General features: G+C 38.0%; 2 protein-coding genes across 4 annotated transcripts in view; one reads left to right on the forward strand and one right to left on the reverse strand.

Moving 5' to 3' along the window:
• Positions 1 to 9,302, forward strand: ZNF518A (zinc finger protein 518A). Of its 3 annotated transcripts, XM_035897365.1 has the most exons (3): positions 1,275 to 1,386; positions 3,734 to 5,687; positions 6,282 to 9,302. In XM_035897365.1, the coding sequence occupies exons 2-3, from the start codon at positions 3,852 to 3,854 to the stop codon at positions 8,502 to 8,504; spliced, it is 4,059 nt and encodes a 1,352-aa protein (XP_035753258.1). In that variant the 5' UTR covers positions 1,275 to 1,386; positions 3,734 to 3,851; the 3' UTR covers positions 8,505 to 9,302. The 3 variants fall into 3 exon arrangements, with proteins under 3 accessions (XP_035753257.1, XP_035753258.1, XP_009640227.1); XM_035897364.1 differs by lacking the exon at positions 1,275 to 1,386 and adding an exon at positions 1 to 26 and having other exon boundaries at positions 3,734 to 9,302; XM_009641932.2 differs by having other exon boundaries at positions 1,276 to 1,386; positions 3,734 to 9,302.
• Positions 9,303 to 14,688: 5,386 nt separating this feature from the next.
• Positions 14,689 to 25,924, reverse strand: part of BLNK (B cell linker) — a 30,964-nt gene continuing 19,728 nt past the window's right edge. Inside the window, exons 15-21 of the mRNA XM_035897331.1 lie at positions 25,184 to 25,226; positions 24,315 to 24,393; positions 23,822 to 23,853; positions 20,731 to 20,810; positions 17,467 to 17,550; positions 16,606 to 16,761; positions 14,689 to 15,336 (exon numbers count right to left, since the gene is read on the reverse strand). Coding sequence (XP_035753224.1) covers positions 15,217 to 15,336; positions 16,606 to 16,761; positions 17,467 to 17,550; positions 20,731 to 20,810; positions 23,822 to 23,853; positions 24,315 to 24,393; positions 25,184 to 25,226 — 594 coding nt within the window. The 3' untranslated portion in view covers positions 14,689 to 15,216. The remainder of the gene's footprint in view (positions 15,337 to 16,605; positions 16,762 to 17,466; positions 17,551 to 20,730; positions 20,811 to 23,821; positions 23,854 to 24,314; positions 24,394 to 25,183; positions 25,227 to 25,924) is intronic.

A 25,924-nucleotide genomic window follows, 5' to 3' on the forward strand; every position in this document is an offset into this window, starting at 1 on the left:
TGGGCCGAGGCAGTGGTTGCTTGCAGGTACGTTGGCGGTGGCCGTCTGTCACCGGAACGCTGAGGTGCTGTTGTTGTAAATAGCAAGTTTGCTGTGTGGCATGAGTGTCTGCGTTTGTTCGCCTTGAGAGCGATTTGGTAACTTGTTTTTATCTTATATTTTATTTTCACAAAAGCAGCGCTTTGCTGTGTCAGATTGTATCTGGCCGCCAGAAGCTCTAGCTCTATGGGTTCCTGAAGATCTAGTTCTGTAAGTTCCTGCATGTGTCCAGATCTTTGTAGAGATGAAGGCACTACTCTAAATTTGCAGACACATGTAGGATGGGACCAAGCATGGAAAATACTTTAGCATAAGGTTTTGGGGTTTTTTTAGTAAAATTTAAATGAGTATAAACAATTTTTGCAGAAATCTTGAAAATACTAGCTGCCTGGAAATGTGTTTTGAATTTCTATTTTTTTTTTTGTTCTAAGTGGAAAAACTGTAAAAGATACCTAACTTAGGAGTGTCTTACTCCTATCTGTCATTTCTCACTAGATTAAAGTATATAGCTAAAACTTTTTTTTTTCTCCATGTTTACTTTTTTTAAACAAAATACTGACATATTGGAGCATTTTTGGGGAAAGAAAATTGAGGCTTAGAGCCTCAAGTGGTTACTTTTGCTTGTGCTTAGTGTTGGGTTGTTTTTTTTTTTTTTGAGAGTTAACTTTGGCACATGCTTATGTATTTTCAGGGTTTGTATTCATTATATCTGCTTTATAATCCACTTGTATCAAATATTGTGAATGTAATATTCTACCTCACCTGCCAGGCTTGTGCAAAACTTTCTAGAAAATGATAATTAGGTCTTTGCTGTATAATTTACTAAAATTTTTACTTAAGAAAAGATAAGTTTCTTTGAGTTCAAGTTAAAATTTGATGGACTGAGATACCAGTTGCTGCTTTCTGTCTTGTTCTTAAGTTGCCATATGTTTATGCTTACCAGTTACAAATGCCTGAGAAGTAGTGACAAAGCTAATGTTAAAATAGGCCTTGTCAGGAGGAGTTTGCTAGTGATTTTTAATCCCACTTGTTAGTTTAGAATTTGTGTTGTATTTGATAGTGTTCTTTGAGACAGAACATGGTACATAGTTACAGTTTTTCTGTCTTCGATGTATTGAAAATGCATGCAATGTAAAATTGTGAGGGATTTGTGCTTTTCAGCTTATTCTTTCAGTTATGCTCATATTTACACCTTTTAAAATATCTTTCCTCTTGTTTCCAGACCTTTTTTCACTGTTCCTCCTGACTGTGGCCTTTTCTGAGTCTTGCATATTTACCTCTTCTGTGTGTGTGGAAAAATGTTAAAAAGGCTGTTGAAGAAATCGAAGTCAAGTCTTTCCTTAATGTGTAAGTCTGACTTCTTCTTTGATAATGTACACTTAAAAATCCCTGGGATTTTTTTTTTACTAGTTGGTTGTTTCTAGTACATAATTTTATTTATCGTGCCGCAGGTGCTTGTAGATAGTTGCATGCTACCCAATAATAACAAAGTTAAGTTGTAATTTTTGTGGTTAATTAGTTAAAGGAGATCTCAAATCAGGTTTGAATATACCCAACTGAGACTCTTTGCCAAACAGAAATGTTTTCTCCAGTGAGTGAAATGTTGCACTGTTGAGGACCACATTGGCCCATATTAAAAGCCTGAGCTTTGTTCCTTGCAGCATACTGCATCCACTTCTGATTTTTTTTTTTTTAGTGTTAATTGCACGTGTATTTCAGGTTTCAGTGTTTGACAGTATAACATTTTAACCTGAATGTTAGGCAGCTGCCATCAGGATGATGTATTGCGTCATGCAACCTGTAATCTTCATGTATTACATCTGTATATTAAAAGAGTTCTTCAGCAAACAAGTCCAGGTCATTTTTAGTTACTTCTTATTTATGTGGGAGTTAGCTTCTTCCTGTTCAAATAAGGGATTTACCATCGACAAGAGAAAGTGTTACAATACAGTACTCTCTTGGTGAAAATGAAGTGTAACGTAGATCAGTTGTTCTCTTCTGAAGGCTCAGAGTAGAGTAATATCCCATGTATTAATCTCCTGTGTGAAAGATGGGAAATGTATCATTGAGTTTAAATAAATAAATAAAGTGCTTTTGGTAAGACTCCCAAGGAGGGAGTGTGTGTCTGTGGTTTTTGTGGGTTTTTTTGGGTTTTTTTGTATGTCAAATGTATAGTTGAAATCTTGCAGGCCTCATAGCTGAAGAACACAATTAATTTAATTTATTTGATATTGGAGTCTGTGTAAAATGTCGAAGTCTGTTTTGCTTATTATTTCCAAGAATTGTGCAGAAATACTAATATTTTTTCCAAAAGAATGCAATAAAGCATATGCTTAAAATAAAAAAAAAGTGTTATGCTTTTCTTGCTATCTGATACATGAACATGGCCTTGAAAATTTTTCAGTCTCCATTTTCTTTGTCAGGTATTTACATGTTTAATGCTAGATACTTCCTTCTCACATGACTATGGGAAAATATTTGGAAGACCTTAGTGGTGATGCTTATGATGGCCTGGAGCTCTAGAAGCAGCTCTTGCACTTCATCACAATGAGGGAGAGGATGTGATTATTTCAATTTGAATGTGAATAAATAGGATGATCTAATGAGTTCCAAGTCTTGTGTTGCTTCAGGGTGGGCAGGGGAATAGTGGAGAGAGCGCTGCTGATCAGATTTCAGCCAACACTTCACTGACTTTTGCTAGTAGAGAAGAAAGTGACACTGTGACTTCTCCTATGGAAAAAGTTTTTTACAATAAGTATTGTATATTAGTGAAGAAACAGTTCTTGTTCCATTTCAGTTTCACTTTTCAAAATCCAAATGATTTTCACTGCTGTTCCATTTCTGCTGATTTTGTGTTGATGTGTGGCAGTGTGTAGACTTGAGCTGCTATAAACTGTCAGTGCAGCCTGTTATCGAAACACTGACATTAAGTCTGTAGTGAGACAGTGATGCTGACCGTACCGATTTGAACCTCTTAATCCTTAGATGAGTGCTGTTGTAAGTCATGCTCTTATTCTGAAAAGGTTAACCTATACCCAGGAACCTATGGTGAGAAACCAAAGTTAACTTTTATCTGTTGACTACTTCAGACTTGTGTGATACTAATTCATTGTAGATTAGCATGGTGGGTTTTTTGGTGTTGATAAAGGTAATGTCTCCATCAGTGAAGTAGATATTTTGTGAGGTTTTTGAATTCTTTTTTTTTAAATTTTCTTTTTAAGCACAGTAGTTAGCTGCTAATAGAGTAACAGGGTGATCCATGTGACAGAGGAGGTACCGTGTTTATATTTGCTTGAGATCCTGAATAAGTAGTAAATGCTAGCTTAATTTTAAAAAAGCAGCTCTTGGGATTTCTCATGCTTACAGACTGTCCTTGTGGGGGAAAACCAAAATTTGATGGCATGCTATTTCAATATTTTCATCTTCCAGTAGATGTGGTTCTCTAAAGCTTATTTTTCAAGATTTATGCATTTTTGGGACCCCCCCCCAACAAACATCACCCCAAACACAAACAAACAAAAGGTTACAGTGTAATGCCCCCCCTTTTTTTTCCCTCCTCCTTTTTTCTCTTAAGTGCTATCATAAAAATCAACAGCTTCCAAGATTGGCATGTATTTATTAATGAATTGTAATGAATGTTCTAATTGCATTAATTTAAAATGTAATATTTGCTGTCTTTGTTTTCTGATTTCAGGAGAATAAAATGGGGAAGTTCTAGAACCTTGAGAATAACTTGGCGCGGCAGTCTTGTTTGCTACAGGAACTAAGACTAGTCTCAAGAATTCACTTAAAGAAAAAGAAAGCCTAAAATCATGCCATCTGAAACGGAAGAGTTTTTTCCTGGTAAAAAGCAAATTAATTTGTTAAAACACAATGCGGCAAAGAATTTTTCTACAGATACTACTTTGGAAAAAGCACTGGGGAATGATCCTTTAAGTATGATGACTCAACCAGCAATTTTAGATGTCAATCTCTCTTACAAACTAAAAAATGTGAAAATTGATTTACCCAAGGTGGACATTCCAAATGAAGTATTAATGAAACATGAAGTTGATAGATTTAGAAAACTCTTTCAGTGTAAACAGCAAACTGCGAGGAAGTCCTTAAGTCTAGAGAAAATAAACGGAAGCAATCCCAATTGTTCAGAAGGAAGCCACTTGCAAAATAAACCAGAAGTGCAATTTGAAGAAGGGTTGAAAACTACAGCAAAGATACTGAATTTCACTTGTACGAAGTGCAAGGATAACATTAGATACAGCCCAAATGATCTACAGAAGCATTTTCAGCTGTTACACTATGGCGAGTTGCCTTTGTATCCTTGTGAGATGTGTAACTTCTCAGCTAATGACTTTCAGTCATTTAAACAGCATAGACGCACCCATCGCAGCACTTTAGTAAAATGTGAGCTCTGTAATGATGAGCATATGTACACTTTGTTGGATTTGACAAAACACTTCACATCAAAGCATTGTGTAAATGGTCACTTTCAATGTGAAAAATGCGGGTTTTCTACCCAGGATGTGGGCACATTTGTTCAGCACATTCACAGACATAATGAGATTCCATACAAATGTGGAAAATGCCATCACGTAAGCTTTACAACAGAGGAGTTCCAGAAACATCATCTTGTTCATACCAGTATGTTTCCTTTTGGTTGTCAATATTGTAGTTACAGAACACCGCGGAAAGATTATCTTTTAAAACACATCATAGCTTTGCATAGAGACCACTTATATGCAAAAGAAAAACTGGAAAGGGATCAATGTGAAAAAAGAATAGTGAAGACTCCAGCAGGACTGAAGCTTGTGTTAAGAAGGTATAAAATGGGAGCATCGAAAAAAGCACTCTGGAGACGGAAAAAAATAAGCGGTGGAAGTGACAGAACTGGAGAAGAACATGCACAAGTGCTAAGAAGTGTAAATAAAATACAAACAAAATCTGAGGAGCTGAACCAGTGTATGAGAGACGTGGAAGCAAGTGAAGAAAAAAATCAAATTACATATACAGAAAAGCATAATGTCATGGGTGGAATGCTCTCTGCTACTACCGCACAATACAATAAAGCAGATGATGGAACAAGTTACAGCCTGGGATTATTGAAAAATGCTGTTCATGGGCCAACGGTATTGATGGTCAAAAACAATAAAATATCTGTCCCAGCAAATTACAGTGCTAAATTTATGGGTTTTAAAATGGTAGATGGAAACCAACATATTGTTATAAAATTATTACCTACAAGTAAGCAAAACTTGCATTCGTTGGGTCAGAAAGCTGATCCTGTTAAGGATGGTTCTACAACTCCTTTGCTACAGACTGCTGATCCCTGTGGCATGTCTTCAGGTGCTATTCCACATGTAGCTGATCAGTTAACCTTAAAGAACAATTGTGTTCACCCATTAACCTCCCCTCCATTTTCTTGCTCTGCTCCTCATTCAGGAAAAACAAAAGTGGAAAAACAAAATAACTCCTTATTGTATGGTAGGAGTGTATCTCAAACTGTAGCACCTTCTAATGTAGCTGTAGGAAAAAGTTTGAATTATTTGCCAATGAAGTTGGGCTCAACTGTACCTCCATGTGATGAGGTGACAAAAGTTGGAACTCGAAGTAATTTGTCGTGGGGAAGCTATAGTCCTCCAAGTCATCCTCAGGTATTACCACCCACTATTACAAATACACTTCACTATGACCCTATGAAAATGCCCTTCTTTCCTGAACTGAAAATACAAAATGGTGGCCTCAGTAATAGTAATGGAACTAATAACCTCTATTATTCAACTTCAGTGGATTCTTCTAATGAAGGGTTGCTGTCTTTTCATAACTATTCCAAAATGGACACTTCGGATAATCCATGTAGCATTTGGATGTCAACAGATGACAGATATAAAGAATTTTTGTCTAGTAAAACAGTTCCTTTTCAAAACAATAGAAGAACTGAATCTGCATCTTCGTATTCGGAGTCGATGAAAGGTGTAAAACCAGAGAGAGTGGTATCAGCCCAATCAAATATTAATAAAACATACGGACACGCAAACGCTAAGAATAACTTTGTGTCTTCTAAAAGCCAATCTAAATGTATTGTTGACAGCGAGTGTTTTATGGAGGACCAGCATAATGGCCAGCAGTATTTGAACGCCAACGTGTATCCAGGGTTTGAGAATGTAGCTGAGAAATTCCAAGAAAATGCCTCCGATTGTGTTAACTCTGTCTTAATGCCTAAAATCACATCTGTTTTCTCATTGCAGAGTGAACAGGCAGCTAATTATTTATCACCTGAAATAAACCAGTTACTGCAAGATGTGTTAAAAGTGAAAGCAACTACTCAGCAAGAATCCCACAGCAAGTCAAATAACTGTGTAAAACTTCATTCTGACAAGCTGCTTTCTAGTCACGAGACAGGGAATAATGCCTTTACGCATTTAAAAAGCTCGGCAACTGCATGTGGTTTTCAGAGGCCTCCTACTAATGTAGGCTTTCATTTATGTAAGAGAGAGTTGAACACAAGATGTAGCACAAATGAAGGCACGCATTGTGGGCAAGACAGACAGTCACCCAGAACACCATTGGATTCACAGGGAATGGATAGATTCTCCAGAACTCCAGGTGTTAATACGTTGCTAAAAACTCATAGAGATGCAATCGTAACGCAGCAGTTAGTAAAAGATAAAATACTTTCTACTACTCAAAACCCTAGTAGCTTTTCACCAGTTCTTCAGGAGCAGAAGAAAACCCTTTTAGTTCAGTCCCCTCCATCAGGTTTTTTTGTTCCTTTGCACCTTGCTAACCAGCCCGGGCTACAGGTGGTTTCAGGAAAATCTCTTCCGTCAACCAGTTCGCCAGATGGGCATGTGACTAAAGGTGTACCTGCATCCTTTGTTTTAAATAAAGGACCTGGAATGATTTTGACTTTTAGTGGGGCAATTGGAACAGTTGCAAATGTCCCTAGTGATAGTTCTCAGGTTTTAGGGAGAGTTGCATCCAGAGAATGTGGTAAAATAACCATACCAGTGTCAAAGGTGGAGGGGAAGAATGACGGTTTCGGAAGAGTAAGAAGTTCCTGTAATAGGAGAGCATGTAGTATGGCAAATGACTCCTTGAATAGCATGTCATTCAAAGGACCTCTAGTAATTACAAACTCATCGGAGTCACCTGTGAAAGGAATGTCTTCTGTGAAGGTGTTATCAGAGCATCAGGATGCAGTCTTTGGTTCCTTGGAGTCAGTAAACCAACAAGAAATTAAACAGAAACATGTTTATGCACTTTTGCCTGACGGACAGCAGGCAGTTTTTCTGAAATGTATGACACCAAACAAGCCTGTAGTTCATAAACATAGTGTTTTTCAGGATAATGCTCATTATCAAAATTGTCCACCAAAGAAAACTGGAGCCATGCAACAAAAGCTTTTGCTGAAAATTAAGACTTCTACTTCAGATACACTGGCTGATACCACTCAGTCAGTAAGCAACTCAGTGCCCTCGCTACAGCTGGATAACTTGCAGTCCCTTACTCCTGCACTAGCACAGAAACAAACTAATCTTACTTCTAATGATGCCTTAATCTTACCAGGTAGGTTAATGCCAGCAAACGCCTCTTTGGCAAGCTCTAATCCAGCATGTTGTGTTCCTCCTGTAGAACCTGTTTATTCTACTAAGACTGTAGGGACACGGTTGCAAAAAGGTTCTATTGAGAGTACGCAAGTAATAACTGCTAACAACAGGAATAACTTTGGTAGTCAGAAGTCCACATGGACCACTCGAAACAGAACCGCAAAAGTAAAACCTCGTTTAAAACAAACTCGGTCTAAAAGTTCAGAAACTGTGGGTGTGCAAAGAAACAGGAATTTCAAACGGAAAAGTAAGGATAATTGCCCAGAACCTCCAAGAAAGAAAGTAATATTGCACAGAAAGTGTAAGGAAAAGAATCGAGCTGAAGTTGTTAGAGAATCAGGTGGTGCTTACAAACCGAGGGCGTCAAAAGAAACTGTGAGGACTTTGAAATTACTTCCTTTTAATTCTAAACAGCTTGTAAAATGCCCTCGGAGAAATCAACCGGTTGTTGTGCTTAACCATCCTGATGCAGATGTTCCAGAAGTTGTAAATGTAATGAAAACCATTGCTAAATTTAAGGGACATGTTCTTAAGGTTTCATTGTCAAAAAGAACTATTGAAGCGCTTCTGCAGCCAGCCTTCTGCAATCCGTTGGACGTAACTACTGATGATCTTTCTCAAAAGAGGCACAGGACAATAAAACCTATTAGCCCTGTAAAAGAAAGATTTGTCTTAAAATTGACACTGAAAAAGACTAGCAAAAACAATTATCAGATTGTGAAAACTACCTCTGATAATACCTTGAAGGCTAAGTTTAGCTGCTGGTTTTGTGGTAGAATATTTGACAATCAGGATAATTGGGTAGGACATGGACAGAGGCATCTGATGGAGGCTACTCGAGATTGGAATTCGTTAACGTAATGATGACCAGTGAAGAAAATAAAATTCAAATATCATACATGACAGTTTTTTAAAAAGAGAATCAATTGAATTAGGATACACACGCAAGTAATTTTGTATTTCAGTATTGTAACTGAAGTTTAAAAATTATGCAAAGTGCTTGTATTTTAAAATGGAAGAGCAGATTCTCTATTGCCATCAAGCTTTGAGACAGATCGAGGAGCTTTGTGGTTTGGATCACTTGTAACTAACTGCAAATACAATTCCATAGAAATATATATTATTTTTTGTTACTACTATCATGTCCTATATTTTTATTCTATAGAAGAGTCTTCAGGGCTTTTGTTCTGTACATATTTAAAAAAAACCTAAACATGTAAATATTTTTATACTTTTCAGTTATTTGGTATAATTCTTGCACAGAAATTATCCCTCCCCTCATTTTTCAGTTCTGTGCATGCACTACTAAAACCAATTTTTAAAATTTTTTCAACTACACACAGCTGTTATCCTGGGATTTTTGTTGTTTTCACTTGTTAGCTCTTGATTTTGTTTTTCAGGGATTGAACACTATTGTTAGCAAGTGCCTAAAAGATGTGAAGCAGTTTACATTATGTCAACTGTGTAACCATAGGTCCAGATAGGGCCATTTCCCCAATAGTTTCATTTAAACAAAGCCATATGTGAATGCTTTAAGCTATATTGCTATGCACATGACACTTGTACTATTTCTGTGCAGTTTGTCTACTTTCTTAGTGAAGTATTTTTCATATAAATTAATAAAAAGTTACAATTGTGTTAATAAACGGTGAGCCTGAGAATGGAATCAGCTGAAAATATACAGTATATATATTCATAATGTATATGGTGTTTGAGAATGGTGAACATTCCTAATCTGTATTGACTCTGTCACTATTAAATTTGCTATAACTTGTGTTTACAGAATATGACTTTATAGAAAATGTTTCTGTTTTGTTTTATCCTATATCTGCCACAAACCCTATAGGAAGGCCAGATTAGGCTGAAGTGCAAAGCACCGTTTCAGGCCTGTAACTGCGTTGTAGTTTTATTCCAGGTGGCTGTAATTTGTCCCCTTAATGACTAAGTAGTATTTTCTGCTATTGCTTATACAGATTAACTGCCCTTTAGGGTATCAGGGGTTTGGCAAAACCAAGGCTTAAGTTATTCCTCCCTCATTTTACTGGCCAGTAGGGTAATATTCATAGGACTCTGCTTGCTTCCTACTTAAAGTTACAGCGGTAATGATGAAGGGAGAATATGCTTTGCATTTCTTGATGTTTATGTGAGGGTATGTAAACAAAAGACCTTATCTTACCCATAGTGACTGCAAGTATATAAATGAAGGTCTGTATTATCCACAGTAATTATGTTTAGAGGCTTTGTCCTCCAGATTCTTAATGAACCTGGAGGCTAGATCCAGGCTTCAGTGGGAGTGCCCTCACCACATGGCACCTTTTGGCCAAGTACTGGGAGATTACATATTAGGTGTGTAAGTCAGCTTCCCAAAGTATTGGTGGAAAAACTGTCAAAATTGAATACTGGACTTGAAGAGGAGTGGGGCATTCAGATCTCTGAGGTTTTAGATTGTATGCGAGTCCAGGGGTAGTTCTCTGTGACCTTTTCCGTAAGGTGAAAGTGAAGACCGACTTGCTACCAATAGAGCAATTAGAAGTCTTTTATGGATATCACAGGGTTGTCACTGGTAACATAGTTCAACTTCTGTCTTAAAAAGTGTTATAATGAAAATGATTTTTAAAAAATTACTTAAGTAGCTAGATATGGTGGGTTTTTTTCTTGATGTGTCTGTTGGCAGGAAGATGCACACTAGTAGCTAGTGGGTTAGGTATGGGAATCAACTGAAGTACCTGAGAGAGTCAAGGCAGTGTAGTTTGGGTGAATTAATACACAGTCGATGTGTGTTCTGTATCAAAGTCGGATCATTTTGTGCTGCACAGTGGGCTTGAGCTCTGTCATCAATTTGGCTAGGAACTTTGAATGAGACTAGTGTAGTGGTGAGGAAGTACCTTAGAAAGAAACAAACAGCATTAGCAAAGGACAAAAATTTGTTGAGCTTTTTTGACTGGAAGGATCCATTGTCTGCCTCGGCTTGCTCTCCTGTAAACCCTGAAATTGAACCCCTGATTTCTGGACATTGCTATTACCTTCTTTGGCAGAAATATCTGTGAAATTTGTTGCTAAAACCTACTCGGTGCAACTTCACAGAGGATGGCCAATTTTTGTTAACAGTTATGTAGCATTGAGGTGGAAGTTCTGCTGTAGAATTTGGGGGTTTTCTCTAGATCAATGAATTGTGAAAGTGACAACTGTAATTGGATTTTGTTTTCCCTCCAGCTTGTTTTCCTATGAATTGGGTAACAAACAGTACTGTGAAAAAGAACATTGTAAAGCTAGGAAATGTTGAAATAAGGTTGCTTTATGCAATCTTAATTCATTGGCATGTGTTGCTGTCCATGGACATCCATCTCATTCAGTGCAGAGAACCGTTGCTCCCTCTTGAGCAGTCATTGAATATTTTGTTTCCCTATCCTCATTTCTGTCCTTGTATTATTTACTGCACATTGCTCAAGTACTGTTCTGAATAGATAATTCTTTTTTTTTTCTTATGAGCTTTTCCATAATGCTTTGTTCGAGGTCCTAAGAGTTTGGCACTTCTGCGGATCAGGTTTCAAGGAATCTCAAGTGAGACTTCCATGAAATTAAGATCACAATTAATGATCATCAGGAGAAAGTTTGGCTTTAGCAATATGACCAGCATCACAGTGGATAGTGCCGTAGAAGATCTAGGGACAACATACAGTTCTTCAATGAAATGTTCAACTGCTTTAACAGTATGAGGCTACCTCTTTACTGGCTGACTACTGCAATGTTTGTGTGTTTCTCAGCATCTTCAGTAAATGGGAAAGGTGTCTTACAAATATCCTATGAGCAACAGTGTTCATTACACAGCTACAATTTATCCCTGAAGTATCATGTGAACCAAGTGAAATATATAAATCCACATGGAAAAATGGTTAACAGTTGTATGCTTAATGTTTGTATTGTAATGGATATATCTGATGTGACAAATTAAGGTTGCACAAGTAATCTGAAGTGTGTCTTGATTTTGACTTTACAACCATAACATTTTAAGATAGCTTGTAATATTGTCCATATAGCAAGATAAGAAAACCTTAACTTGGTTATGTTTTGAGGCATACAGAAATAGGCACAAGTGCAGGGTCGACAAGTGTTTTTCCTCTGAGAAAATGTTTTGTAAATATATACTTGGCCTAAGCCTTATTTGTACAGCGTTGATGTGTTTGTGTGAAGTGGCCTTAAAGAGGCCTAAAATCTATCCCATTGTGTATTCTTTGCAAGATGTGTATTAATCAGTAAGTCATGGTTTCTCTTCCTCAGTAATTCCAATGTTTTAACAGAAAACTTGTGTTCAATGTTTGTTCCAGGGCTGTTGTTGTGCGAGACTTTTTTTTTTACAATGCTCCTAAGAATCTCTGCCTGCTGCTGGTGGTTTAGATTGGAGGAGGAATGTAGTTTTGTAACTTGCATGTCTGAACACTTGGATTTTTGAGAATGCAAGTTCTTACTCCTTTCATGGAACAACATTGTCAGGAATGATTTGCAGTACTCATTGTACTCTCCTTTCTGTAGCAGGTAGGCAGACAACACTTACACTTCTTTGTACATTAGTAAATATGATACTTTGCCCTGAGTTCTCAGACAAAAACTGTACTTTGTTTTAGAGCCAATTTTTTAGTTCTAGTTTTAGGTCTTCCTTTTTTTTTTTTCCTGGCTATTCAGTTAATTAGCTAACACTATCAAAAGAAATATGGGGGGAGAGGTGTGTTGCTGTGTCTGTCAGAGGTTGGACTTGACATACTTGCTCCCTGATGGAAACACCCGACAGCATTAACTAGTGGCAGCGGCTGGCGCTGCAACAGCTGGAAGATAAAAGTTTCAGGTACAGGGTTGCACCAAGTTGCCATTTCCTAGGTTCTGTAGTGGCAGGATTTTTAACATAGCATGTTGACTCTATACTGAGTGCGAGTTGATTTTATATCCTTGCAAAACGCAAGCTTGTATTTTCCCTTGCTCAAACTTTTCTCCGGCTAAAATTGCGTTTCAAAATATGTCTGCACTGCAGTCTGCCCAAACTGCAAAAGATCTAGCTTGGGTATGGAAAGCAGAGTAATTAGTCTGCTTCCTGTATAAAACTGTGAGTATAGCAAAACAGATTACCACATACTGGTGGTTTTGTTTGTTTATGGTCATGTCCGTGTCATCTCCTCCCCCCCTCCCCAGCCTTACTTTGTGCCTAGGGTCTTCTCTAGGCTGAATGGATTATTTTGTGGAAGGTGGTGCTGCCTATCACATCCCTGCCTCATTTTCTTGTCAAAACTGTAATGATGTAGAACATGGCTAAAAAGGAAGGAAGGGTTTGAGGATGAAAGTAGTTGAATGTTTATCTAGAGCATATTTGTTATTTGTTTGAGGATGAAAGTAGTTGAATGTTTATCTAGAGCATATTTGTTATTTGTAGATCAGCCACAAAGTTACTGTAATGCTGAGCACTTAGAGCTGAGGCTCAGGAGCAGCAGTGCTATCGGTATGGAAAGGGTTCAGTATTGCCGATTACCTTAGAAAATTGATACTGTAGTCTCTCATGGAAGCCTAGCTATAGTCGAGCTTCACTTTTCCATACCTTTTTCTTCCCCAGTTCTAGAATGATGGTGGTACTGCGTGTTTAATTCACTCGGAAAGAAATGTTTGAAGAACCTAGACACTTGTGAGGAGCAACATACAAAGGTTAACAAGAGCCAGACAGTTGTGTTAAGAACAAAGTTTAAATACTGTGCAGGACGTGAGTGAATAAGGCAAGGACTCCACGTGAATGCAAGGAAAGCTAAATATTGAATGGCTGCTTTTTCATGGAGTGTTTTCCATTGTGAGTATTGCTTGAAATAGTAACCTAAAGTGATGTTTCATGTAACAAAATATTATCAGAGTATATGTATAGGAGGAGTAAATTAAGCTGGCAGAGACTAATAACTTTTGTTAATTTTGGGGCCTTGTTTAGAACATTAAGATTGCCAAGTCAATACACTAGTACTAAGCATAGTGTTAGTACAATACTAATTAATACCAACTGAACAGTATATGAAACATAGCACCTATGTAGTACTGTGAACAATCTGCCATAGGCAGGCTTGTGTACAGTCTTTATACATTGTTTCTTACTTGCCACTGTCTCATTTGCTTCACATCTGAGGTAAGTTTTATCTGTGTAGCAGAGGGAAGAAGCTGAGGTACAGCAAGGTAGGTGCTGAACATCATCATGTTAGTACACAGTTCTTTCTAGAAGACAGGTGCGTTACTTGTAGAAGTACTTGATCAAAACCACAAGGAAGTAGTTGCAGAATACAGCTACAGCATAGCTTTAAGTGATTTACTGAGACTTTGCAAGTCTTGGCTCAATCTTGCCTTAAATGCCTCACAGATAATCCTGGAGAACACTGCCTAATCTGGAACAAAAAGAACAAAGCAGGTGTGTGTAGAGTGTCAGTTTTGGAAAATACCTTTAAGATGGATGAGTTTTCCAGTCCAGTGAAATCAAACACCTCTTGAACTAACTAACAACTGTTCCTAAAAATTTTTCATTGGTGCAATTTATACATTCATCATTTTAATTTTCACTGCTTTAACCGTTGAATTACAATACGTAAACTACTGTGATAGAACAGGCTTGAAGGGGTGGGATTTTTGTGTGTGTGTCTGTAAACAGTAATTCTGCAAGAATTGAATGCGTAGTTGGTTTAGCAGTGAAGCAATGTGCTTGGGTCACCAACAGTAGGCAAGTTGAAGACAAAATATTTGAGAGCTATTAAGCTAAATATATATGCTAAAGCTGTAAAAAGTGATAGTTTTTGTAACAGAACTTACAAAGGAGCACATACAAAATACATATGTTAAAACATCAGCAACACTGATTGATGATTTCTTGTTGGAAGGATGCCAAGAAATGTGATCCAGCAATGCTTCTATACGCTACTGACTTTACAATATTTTTAATTTTATTGGCACATTTGAAAATACAGAAAAAAATATTAATGAAACAGAGTAAAGCTGAGGAAAAGGACAACACATGTCCATTAATCTAAAACATTCAGACAGCTTTATTGCCACCAATCGTGATTTTCAGCTTGTACACAGTGGTACTTTAGGTCTAGTTGCTCTAACTTCTGGTGCTGTGCACTTTACAAAGAAATTGCTGAAAGCAGTGATCTGTGGTGAATGTAACAAATGGAAAGAGTAGATCACTGTATTACAGCGACCTGTAATCACAGATTCTCCTTTTCAAAGTGAAGATGTCCTACAAGAAGTCTATCTTTAAATAGCAGTCAAAGGACCAGGCTGTGGTATGCAGTTGTTCTTCATGTGACTTTGAATACCAATGTTGTCACAGATGGAAATCACAGACGAAAGTATATCTGCTTTGGTTTCTTGCGTTAAATACGAGTGCTTTTCTGATAAAAGTGACGTGGGCTTGAACTTTATGGGTGCTCTTAACAGAGTGGTTTCCATCATTTTGCATTTTCTTCCATCATTCTGGATTTTCTTTTAATAGCTGATCCACATGTTTCGGGATGTTGAAAGAAACTATTAAGAAAGTCTTCATTTTAGCAGTTCAGTTTGATTAAGATACTCTTACAATGTGTTTCAGTTTCGTCGAGTCTTTTGTGTTGTTCTGACTGTCAATTAGAACCAGGGAGGAGCGCTGATGATTCTCTACTATTTCAGCAACACTGTCAAAGCGCTGAATAGAGAAAACAAAAATTAGTGCTGGCTTCCTTTAATGCTCTAATATTGACAGCAATCACTGCATCATTTTCTCTTTGCTTCTCCCACCATTGAAGAGAGTGGAGTTATGACTGTTACCAAATGAGATGCTCTGCCTTTTGGTAAGAGCACTGATCCTATTCTTAGTCCAGGTAAGAGTCATAAACAGATTAAATTTGGACAATGGAAGATACTGTGGCCACTAGCTGTCTCATCTCATGCTCCTTTCCCTTTGTGATTGCCACCTGCACAAACTGAACCACAGAGGTGATTACATGGCATATTAAACTGACACCGCTTTCAGTTTACCATAATGTATGTCAGGCTGCAGACTGTGGCAGTTGGGAAGCTGCTTTGTCTGTGGTTCAGCCACCTCAGAGAGATGGCGATCTCCAGGAGTAATATGGTACAGCCAGCCATCAGTGAAAACTGTTTTAGTTACGCAATTTTAGTGTTTGTCATTGTAAATTAATATCCAGAATTTGCTAGGTCTGTTGCTTTCCCTTTTGGTCTTTGGTCGAATACAGATTTTGGACTATTTTGCTCTTTTTCTCCCGAGGTAATTTTTTGACCCTTTGATGAAGGCCAGATGAGCTCCAGGCCATTATTTATTCTGTAACCTCAAAACCGTTGCATGGGAGGCAAGTCTACTTTCACATCCTCGAAAAGCCTGCTCTGTGCAGCGATAACAAACAATTTATATTGGTATTTGCATTCCAAGTTTCTGTTTTGCTTTCAGAGTAATTATTTGTGTGGTAAAATAGCCAACCAATGATATTTGCACTCTAGAACTAGAGTTTAACATTTTCTTTATGTGAAAAGAGAATTAAAAGTACCGTTATTCTCATTTTTGATAGAAGTTTTTGGGTAGGGTAGGGGTGGTTGGGGTTTTTTTTTGACTGGCTGTTATTCCTTTACGATTTTCTAGGGAAGTTAGAGTCTTAAGTAGAAGGTGAATAGAGGACTATAAAACAGCTGGAGAGTTTATCTAGCAGCTGCAGCTCTGAGCCTGATAACTTTTCAAAACTGTTCTATGAGCATGTTTTAAATTTGATCTGTGGTTTTAATTACTTACAGTATTGTTGCACTGGTTTCTCTAACTTAATAGATCAGTCATTATACAGGGTATACTTTTATCTTGGTACGTGAAGAATCCTTTTGGTAATAGTGCAATATATCTTAATCCTTGCTTATTAAAGGTATATAACTGAAAACTGTTAGGGAAAACCCCCCCACGTCATCTCACCTCTTCACCACTTTTTTCTCTGCCCAGTGCATATTGTCTTGTTGATTCAATAAATCGTATAGGAATGTTGTATACTCTTCTGTTGTAAAACACAACCAGCGTGTATGGTTGCCGTGAATCCTGTCCAGAACTCTTTCTTACTAGAAAAGATCCATCCTAAAGAGAGAAAAGTAAGTAAGTGTATTTAGCTTACTTTTTTCCAAGAACTTAGTTTGGTGTTAGCTTAATAGTTGCATCTGTTAAACCCTGAGACAGTACCCAGTGCTCACTAGCTAGCAGTAGCCTACCCTGGTGATAACCCCAGTGCTTCACCCCTTTAACCCGCTTTGTGAAGCTACGCAAGAGTGGAAGTCTACCCGATGCTGAGGATGCAACTCCACGTGTTACTATTCCCTTCTGTGACACGAGCTTTTATATGCAGAATAGTTGAGAGAACTCAAGTTCTCCAAATCCCTAAATGCATAGCGTTGCTATTTCAACATGCATAGCAGCATCAGCCTTTCCAAACAGCAGCTGGTTTTACATGAACCACTGGACAGTGGTGGAGATCATTTAAAAGTCGTGGGGCTTTGCCTTCCATTTTAATGGATCCACATGAGCTATCAGATCTTTCTCGGCTCTCTGGTCTGCAATAGCTTTCTCTGCAGTGCATCAGTCTTTGAGTTACACTATGCAACTTTGTCTTGGGATGGAAACCAGAGTTAAATACTTTCACCACAGTAATTTCATGTTTGACAGTATTTGCATGGCACAGTATTCTGACCTGTTCAGAATACAGCTGATGTTCTTAGAGTATTTCTGATTGTCTTTTGATTTTTTTAAGTTTTTTCATAAAATAGACATTCTTTAGGAGTGACTTACCTTGTTTGATCGGTACAGTGCATCTTCTGCCGTTTTCCTATCACAGGTAGCAGCATACCACGCTTTGCTATGAACACCAGCATCCTAGAAAAAGAAACAAGTGTTTCACCTGTAAAATAATAATGATAATAAAGAATATGGCCTGGAGGGGAGTTACCTCTAAATAATGACAGCTGTGAAGAACTCAAATGCAGAACACTTCAGAAAACACATAATTTACAAAATTCTTTGGTAGGAGCTCACTGGTTTTGTTGGATAGAGGTAGGACAAATAAAAACTAGTGTGTCAAAACAGTGGTAACAGATGGTGTGATAGCAGGCTGATATGTGACAGAAGGGAGAAAGACACCCTGAGGAAAGCAGTCAGGTTCAACTGGAGGACAGTTTGGTATTTTTAAAGCAGGAAGCTCTTCTAGTAGAATTTAGAGAGGTTATCCAGGAAGTGTTGAGGACTAAATTGGCAATGAACAGTTTAAATGCTGCTCAGTTGTGGGCTAGCCAATGGATTTGGTAGTGCTATTTGTGAACACGATCGCCTCCATCTGGATAGAACAGAAGCTGGGCAAGCGCATCTTTTGCTCTTTTTGTTGTTACTAAATAAAGACAAATGGATGGAGTCCTACAAAACAGAGGAATAATTAACGTCTTTCCTCTACTAATACAACAGTTCAGCCCCCAGTGCTTTCACCTGAGACATGAGATATGGATTCAGTTCCAGTTCCCTGTTAGGCTGAGTCTGAATATATCCTTACATTTGAAAGAGTGCTCTTATCTAAAAGGCATAAAACCTTGCTTCCTGTGGAGAAGGATTAGACCTGTGGCAGAATACAAGCATGGCTTATATTTTATAATGTCTCTTGGGTGCCTCACTTCTGTGTGTTATCCCCTGTGAGCACTTCACAAGATCATCTCTCCATTCTGTTAAATGCTTGGCAGTGTTCTGTACAGCAAATGAACAGTGGGAAACATGGGACAAGGAACTTTGTGGATGGGGGCATAGGCACAGACCTGAAGATACAAGGTAGAAAGGTTGGCACCCTAGAGATAGGTGGATTCTGGTTTAGAAGATAAAAGCGCTCATAGCAAAGAAAAAAAAGAGGTGAGGACACGATGGCAGTTGGGAGTAGGTGGTGTGAGATTATAATTTGAGTAAGAGGTGAAGTGATAGAAAAATGGGTAGTAAGATGATGCAGGATTGAGTGTACATTTGGGAACAGGAGTAGAGTTTAAGGGAAGTGTGGGGGATTTTAATCATAAGAAGCAGGCTCTTGCTAAGGAGGCTGATGCAAAAGCAAACTCAAGTGAGCAGAGAGGCTATGGAAATAGTGCTGGGAGTATTTGCTAATTAATACTTCTGGGTATCAACCTTCCTGGTCATTTGAACAGTTTTACTCCAGCTTTATAGTAACAAGCTTACTGATAAAATTAATTGTCACACAAGCTTTGTTACCTCTGTACAAAACAGATTAAAGATGAAATTGCACATTATGGCTGAGCTGGTCTTGGCTTACTGCTGCCAAAAAGGGAATGTCTTGGCTTCTCCCTTATGCTCATTTTGTTGCACATCTGATCCCATGGTGAGATAATTCACTTTAGTAATCTTGCAGAAGAAAAATTGTTACATTTTTTTGTTTTGTTGTGTGTTTGAGTGCCAGGTTGGTTTTCTGTCAGTTTAATGAGGTGGCTGAGCCCACAGCAGGATCAGAGGAACACCAGAGAAGCCTGGGGCTGGGAGGGGAGTTGAGTGTGGAAGTGAGGAGAGAGCAGAACCTCCATTTTGGGGGCATTGCACTAAATTCTTAAATTGGCTCAAGCCATGACATATAACTTTACCTCCAAAGTTCTTCCATCTATTTCTCCAGTCACACTATTCATTGGAAAAAAGATAGCATGAGAGGAATTGCAAGTATGCAAGGTAGTCAGCTACTTAGAGAATGAGTCCAGTAAACCAATCTTTGTTCAACAGAACAAGGGATCAACTGGCTCCAGACCTTTCTTCAAGCGCTATCTCTGGCCTGTAATCAGGAAGCAGGGAGCTGCTGCCGAAGTTTGGATGGGAACCAAGGAAATAATGAACCTTATGGGCATGAATCATGTCTGTGAGCACCTGTATTGTGCAGGATGCTACAGCAAATGATATCACTGCACATCATTGGTGGGAAAATAACTAACTTAACAGTTAATTGTTTTGGGTTTTTTTTAACAAAATGGATGTTTTATTAAACTCTGGTTTTGCCCATGGCTGTTATGTAAAAGCTGCAAATGTAATTGCTACAAGCTGTTTATTTAGTGTCTGCTGGATTGTTTGTTTGAAAGCAATTTTTATCATAAATATCCAGTATTGTTAAAATTTTTCCAGAACTTCAAGTCCTTTGTGTTCTTCACTGTTGTATTATCTTTGTCATGTCAGGCTTTAGAACATTTAATGTTACTGGCTCTGCATAACAGAGCCTTTGGTTTTGCACTCAACAGAACTATTTTTACCTTGTTTGTGACTACTAGGCTAACAGGAATGGCTTCCTGCATTTTCTAGCCTCTCTTCATCCAAAATGAGAGTAAGGGGAAGAGCACTGAAATGAAAATAACTTTGCATTTGCTTAGATTATTCAAAGCTTAATGTTGCAACGAAACACAAAAAAGAATTGGTCACAAAACTGGCAGCGTTAACTGTAATGAGAAGCGGTCTGTTTAAAGGAACAGAAAGGAGTAGGACTTGGGAGCGACTAAAACATGTAGGGGAAGGCATCACAGCATCCTCTGAGAGGAGCAGCAGTGACTTTCTTGGTTCTTAAAACTTTGCTAACACCCCAGTCTGTACAGCTATAAGTTAGAAAAAAGTAGGCAATTGATACAGATGGCTGTAGTTTTTAAAGACTAGACTTAAGTACATCACCACAGATTTCCTTGTTTCAAATGATGTCAAAGTATTATGAACTGGGGAGTCAGGAAGACCTGAACCTAAGAAGCTTTTTTGGGTTTTGTTTAAGGTGACTGGTAGGGTGCCAAGGTCTGGTATAATGCTTTTGCTTATTTTTTTTTACAGTTTGTTAAAGCTCTCCTATGCTATATGTTCTAAGCATTTTTTTGTATGAAAGCTGACATTCAGATTATTTGTGCTACAGAAAATCTTCACTGTCCAAGGGGACATGGATACCCTCCACTAAAGGAGTATGATTTTTATTTAGAAAGGGGGTAGGTGCAGAAATACTACTTTAAAGTAAAGGATAAGATGACTTGTGTAATGTAAATTTAGCTAATGTTATACCTGGTCTGCAGTACTTGAAATAGATGAAATGCTGCTGTGAGGGGAAGTACCCAGAGAACGGTTTGCAGCTTCTGGCACTTCTAGAAAAGAGAAAGAACAACACGTATAAGTTTTCAAAGTATGTTTGTTATGCTGTAAGAAACTGATTTGTTACAAGGACTTTAGAAGATCTGGAAACGCTTGACCTTCTGGTCTCACTCAGGAAAGCTATCTACTGCAAGTGGATGGGCCCTATGTAAGTGCCTGGGACACTTGCCTGCTCAAAAGAGGAGCCTTGCTTATAAAGAGAGAAACAGTTTGGTTGATAATGGTTTGGTTAACAACTTGGTTAATAGCCAGTGCTAGACTTAAAATGCAAGAAAAAAACCCCACCGCCACCTAAGTGAATCAATGTAGCAACAGGTAAAATGCAAGAACACAATGCAAAAAGCAGTCAGTGCCGTGTGAGAAATTGTCTCACACACACAATATAGGTGAGGGAGTCAGGAAAACAAATGTAGCTCAGAGATAATTTTTCAGTAATCTAGTCCAACTGAAATGTTTGTATATTGTGTGCAAGAAATCTAGGCAGCTAAACAGAGAAGCAGAACTAGTAGGAAAGATTATGAAGCCGAATTATAATTGTAATAACAAAGCATGGTAGAAAATAGCTATTAGGGCTGAAATACAGATGTTGACAAGTTTAAGAAATTAGAAGGGAAATGGTGGAGTAGTGTTGCATAGTAATGATATGACAGAAATATGGGAAATAAAGTATAGATAATTGTTTTCTGGTAAAACAATCTTGGTCAAAGATAATATAGGTATTTCCTATAGGTACTTGTGATCAGAGTTGGGTACAGATCAATATCGTTATACTAGACCGTAGAAAGTTGGGTGTTACTTATTGTGTTATTATGGGAGGTTTTATTCCCTGTTTATTTTACTTATTGGGGAAAAAAAAAAATGCTGCTAGGATTGTTAGCTCTCACCTATTCCTGGACATGATACTTTGCAGACTGCTTTATCAAATCTTCACTAATACAATTCTGATTTAGATTTTGGTTTCAGAAAGCAATGAGAATGTTATGGATTAGGTCATACAGTGACTCAGAATTAAAAAATTCCATTGGACTGGAGAGCTCAAAAGACACCTGCATGAAGAAGGTTTAGAACTTCTTTTGTAGCAAAGATGCAACTGTCTGGAAGCTTCATTCTAAGTAGAGGGGAAGACATTGTAAGGAGCAGTTCCAGCTCTCAATGAATGAATAATCACCTGAAGAAAGCTATTCAATATTAAGAATTCTTGTTTTCTGTCAAATTTTGACTGACCAGGTGCAAAAACTACAGCTGAAAAGTATGTTGTATGAATAAAGTAAGAATTGCCAGAATTCAGCCTGAATTAGACTTTACAAAAGGAAATTAAAATACGTAATAAGAGATTCCTTAGCTGTGTAAAAAGGAAAGAGAAAGAGGGATGTCTGCAGTAAGAATTCTAGTGATTTTAAAGGTAATCTAGGTACTAAACCAATAGTACTGGTACAGAAATGGAAATTTCCACAACCAAATTGGAAGCAAAACTCAAATAGCTTAGCACAATTGAACCGGTGGGCCCAGATAATCTTTATCCCAGAAGTTTTAAAAACTGGCACATGAAATTAAAGGGCTAGTAACAATTATTTTAAATCAATTTCAAGTCAGGGTGATACCATAAAGAATACCAAACATAATTGCTATACTTAAAGTGGAAAAAGTGACCTGAGCAACTGCAGGCCTTTTTTTGTCTGACACCACAGAACGCAAGGCCCTAGGAGAGAAGTTGAAGGAAAGAACATGAAGGTTTGGAGGTAAAGGTACAACTAGCAAGAGAAAATCTGAAATTTACCCAAGTAGATAAAATGCTATAGCTCTTTTGTAAAATTACAGGGTTCTAGAAAGAGAGAACATGGTACTGTACTTACTCTGGACTTCAGCAGGGCATTTGATACTGTGCCATATGAGAAATTAGTACTTTTTACGAAGAAGATGAAAGTTAGCGCTAGGCTTGTATGGTGACAAGGAAGAGATGGCAGGTTATGCTGAAGGGACATTAGTGATTGGGACCAATTTTATCTGTGATTAAGTTGTTACCAGGCCTGGCATAAAATAAGAGTATGTTAAAGAAATGTTACCGATCAGAGCATTGTTCACTGATCAGATGACCTCGAAGAATAGTTAAACTTTAGGGATTAGTAAGAATTTGTGCTACAAGTTGAAGCACATCAGTTGTGCAGCCGGAGCAGGCAAACTTGAGAGCATCAGTCTGTTGCATGATATGAACCATTATTATGCTTCCACAGTATAGGAGAAGTAATTGCAACATAAATCAAGCAAACATTTCCAGGAAAGAGAGAAAGAAGTACTAATAACAGCCTATGTTTAAGCTACACCACATGCAGATTTCTGTGTGCAATTCTCATCATCCATTTGCAGTGTGAAAGATACGTTCAGACTGAAATATGTGAAGAAAAGGGCCTGTAGGAAGGTCAGACAAGTGTCTGCTAACAAGAGACTAGAAAAATGTTATATCTTAATTTACACTAACGTGCAAAGAGAGTTCACATACGTGTTACCTAATTTGTTTTTAGCTGTGAACTGAAACAAAGTCCCTCTTTGAAAGTATTACTTACGGAAGAGCTTTAGCATTTACCATTATAAAAATACCTTTTTTTTACCCCTGTAGAGAAAGAATAAATTGCTGGATGCAATAGTAATCTGTCTGGCTTGTAGGCAACAGAAGCATGGAACAGCCAAGAAACGTCATATTTAGGGTTCTTCCGTGGCAAGGAAGATTGATGGAACTGACCCAAACTGCCTTTGGTAGAAATTTCCAGTAGGCACAAATCGGAATGAAGTACCCAATTTCCACCAATTTATACAATAACCCTGACATACTTCCTTAATTTTACTAGCTGAGCCGAGCCCGTGGATAATTGATCTCCTCTTTGTATGTATTACAGATACAAATTTTAATTCCAAACTAATGAATATGCAAGGTGTCTTGAAATAATCTTAATTCAAAGATTAATTTGAAATTAATCACATTTTAATTCAAAATCTGAATTATACTTACTTGGCAGAATTGAGGACTTCTGGAGCAAAGGCCTGAAATAAATATAAAGAGATTAGAGAAAGGTCTGAGGAGATCTACCCAGTTCTGAAAATACTAAAATTGTGTATTTGAAGCATGCAGTAGTGGAATGTGTTCCATCTCACCCATTTGTTCACTAAGAAATAAGGGCCAGATATAGGTATTTAAAAAAAAAAAAAATCATATCCCACTAGTACTGATAATTAGGAATTTAAACATCTGGTTTAAATCTCCATCACCTAAGTAGAGATTATGTCCTCCCATGCTTTTTGGGGGTGGTTACAGTATTTGGATACACTTGCCATGTTTTATTTTTTGCTACTGTAAGGCTTCAAGAAACACTTGACTTTCAAAAAGCAGAAGGCGGCTACAGAGAAAACAGCGCTCCCCTTTGAACTTCTCAGAGCTCTGTTCAGACCGAGCAGTAGGAGCTGGTGCATTGAAATATTCAAAAGATGATGAAAAGGGATTTTACTTTTGGGCACCACTTGGAAGGGGTGGAAGCGGAAGCTCTTGGCTGGAACCTCGTCGTCGTTCTGCTGCTGTAGGTTTTTCTGTAGTTTGGGAAAACAAACAGTAGAGTCAAGATTTCTTCAGAAATACATTGCCCCAGGTAAGGGAGTCCCAGTAGCTGAAGGAGGGTTTCTTTTATTATTATAACTTTGGGGGGTTTTCCTTACATGGCAGCTTGCCATCCTGCTGCTTTCTTTATTAACTAGTGGCATGCCACTACATTTCTAGGCAAATAGCTGTGCTGTGAATGCCTGCAGGAGCTCAGTGGGAGACTTGCCTTCTGAGAGGCGAGCTGTGTGACACGGGAAGGACGCTGGGGCCGGCTGCCTGCAAAAGTTCAGCTGGAGGAGGTGCGGCTGGGCTGGCTGCATCTTACCCTTGTGTTAGCCAGCAGCTCCTGCTGAGTTTTTGCCTGGAGGAGCTGCCGCCTTGCACAGCGGCGAGAGGCATTTTCTGCCTGTGCGAGGGACTGGCTTTTGCCAGGAGTCGGCTCCGTGTGAGGTGGTTCTTCCCAAGTTCAGAATGATGTGCTCGCACTTTGCCTCCCTTCCCCCTTCTCCACTTTGAGGACCTTATGGTGCGTTGCTGGTCCATTATGTTGTACGTTACCCTGCCAGTAACCTCAATAGTTTTACTGTGACTGCTTTTAGAGAACAATGATATTCAGTGCAACTAAGGCTGGCCAGAGCCAGTCTGAAACTGCTAAAAGCAAACCCCCCTCAAAAACCTAGAATAAATTGAATGTGGTGGTGTTTGTTTCATGTTTTTAATAAAAAGAAAATGAAATTCTGATAAATGTCAGCTTTTTCCACAGTAGTGGAGATAATTTACCTTCATTTACAGTTAAGGTCTCTCTGGAAGGTAAACATGGTTTCTGCAATAAAACAGAAGGAAAACAAATATTAAATAGGTTGTCGCTTGTACAGCAAATATTTATCTTTTTATACTTTTTGTGAAATAGTTTACATTTAGAACTGACAGCATCCTGGAGGGATTAGGAGGTAGGGATGTGGCCATTCTGTGAAGGGCCTCTAGTTGTATGACCTTGAAGCTTGGGATTTTGCAAAGTAGATTTGGAATGAATCCCAGTTTTTGTGTATGAATAGATGGACAAAAGTAAAATCTAGAGATATGTGCTTTCTTTTTTTAAACTCCCATCAGTAAGTTTATGGTGTAAAAAAATGGTTCATTCTGATCTCAAGTCCAAAAATGAAGAGCCTATCCTAAATACTTGCGAATCAAAATTTGAATAATTTTATCTTTGTCAAGCTATGCTCACAAATGTCTGAACACATTTCTTTTTACTGGAATTTAAACTGTCAGTTTAGCTCACGGTAAGATCTCACCCAACCTTCCAGTTTCAATTTTTTTTTTCCATTTTGAAACAATGATAGTAAACTGTCAGTTTCAAAACATTTCTCAAATGAATTTCTTGGAAAATTTCAACCAGTTCTCTCTCCCACAAGAGGTTTTGGGATATTTTTCTAATGTCAAAATACTTACTGAAAAACCTCTGACGAATTCTGATGAAATCCTGCACCTTTCTTGAGCTATTACTCTTACAATAAATCC

This window comes from Egretta garzetta, unplaced genomic scaffold, assembly GCF_000687185.1.
Source record: "Egretta garzetta isolate BGI_Z169 unplaced genomic scaffold, ASM68718v1 scaffold56, whole genome shotgun sequence".
NCBI lineage: Eukaryota > Metazoa > Chordata > Aves > Pelecaniformes > Ardeidae > Egretta > Egretta garzetta.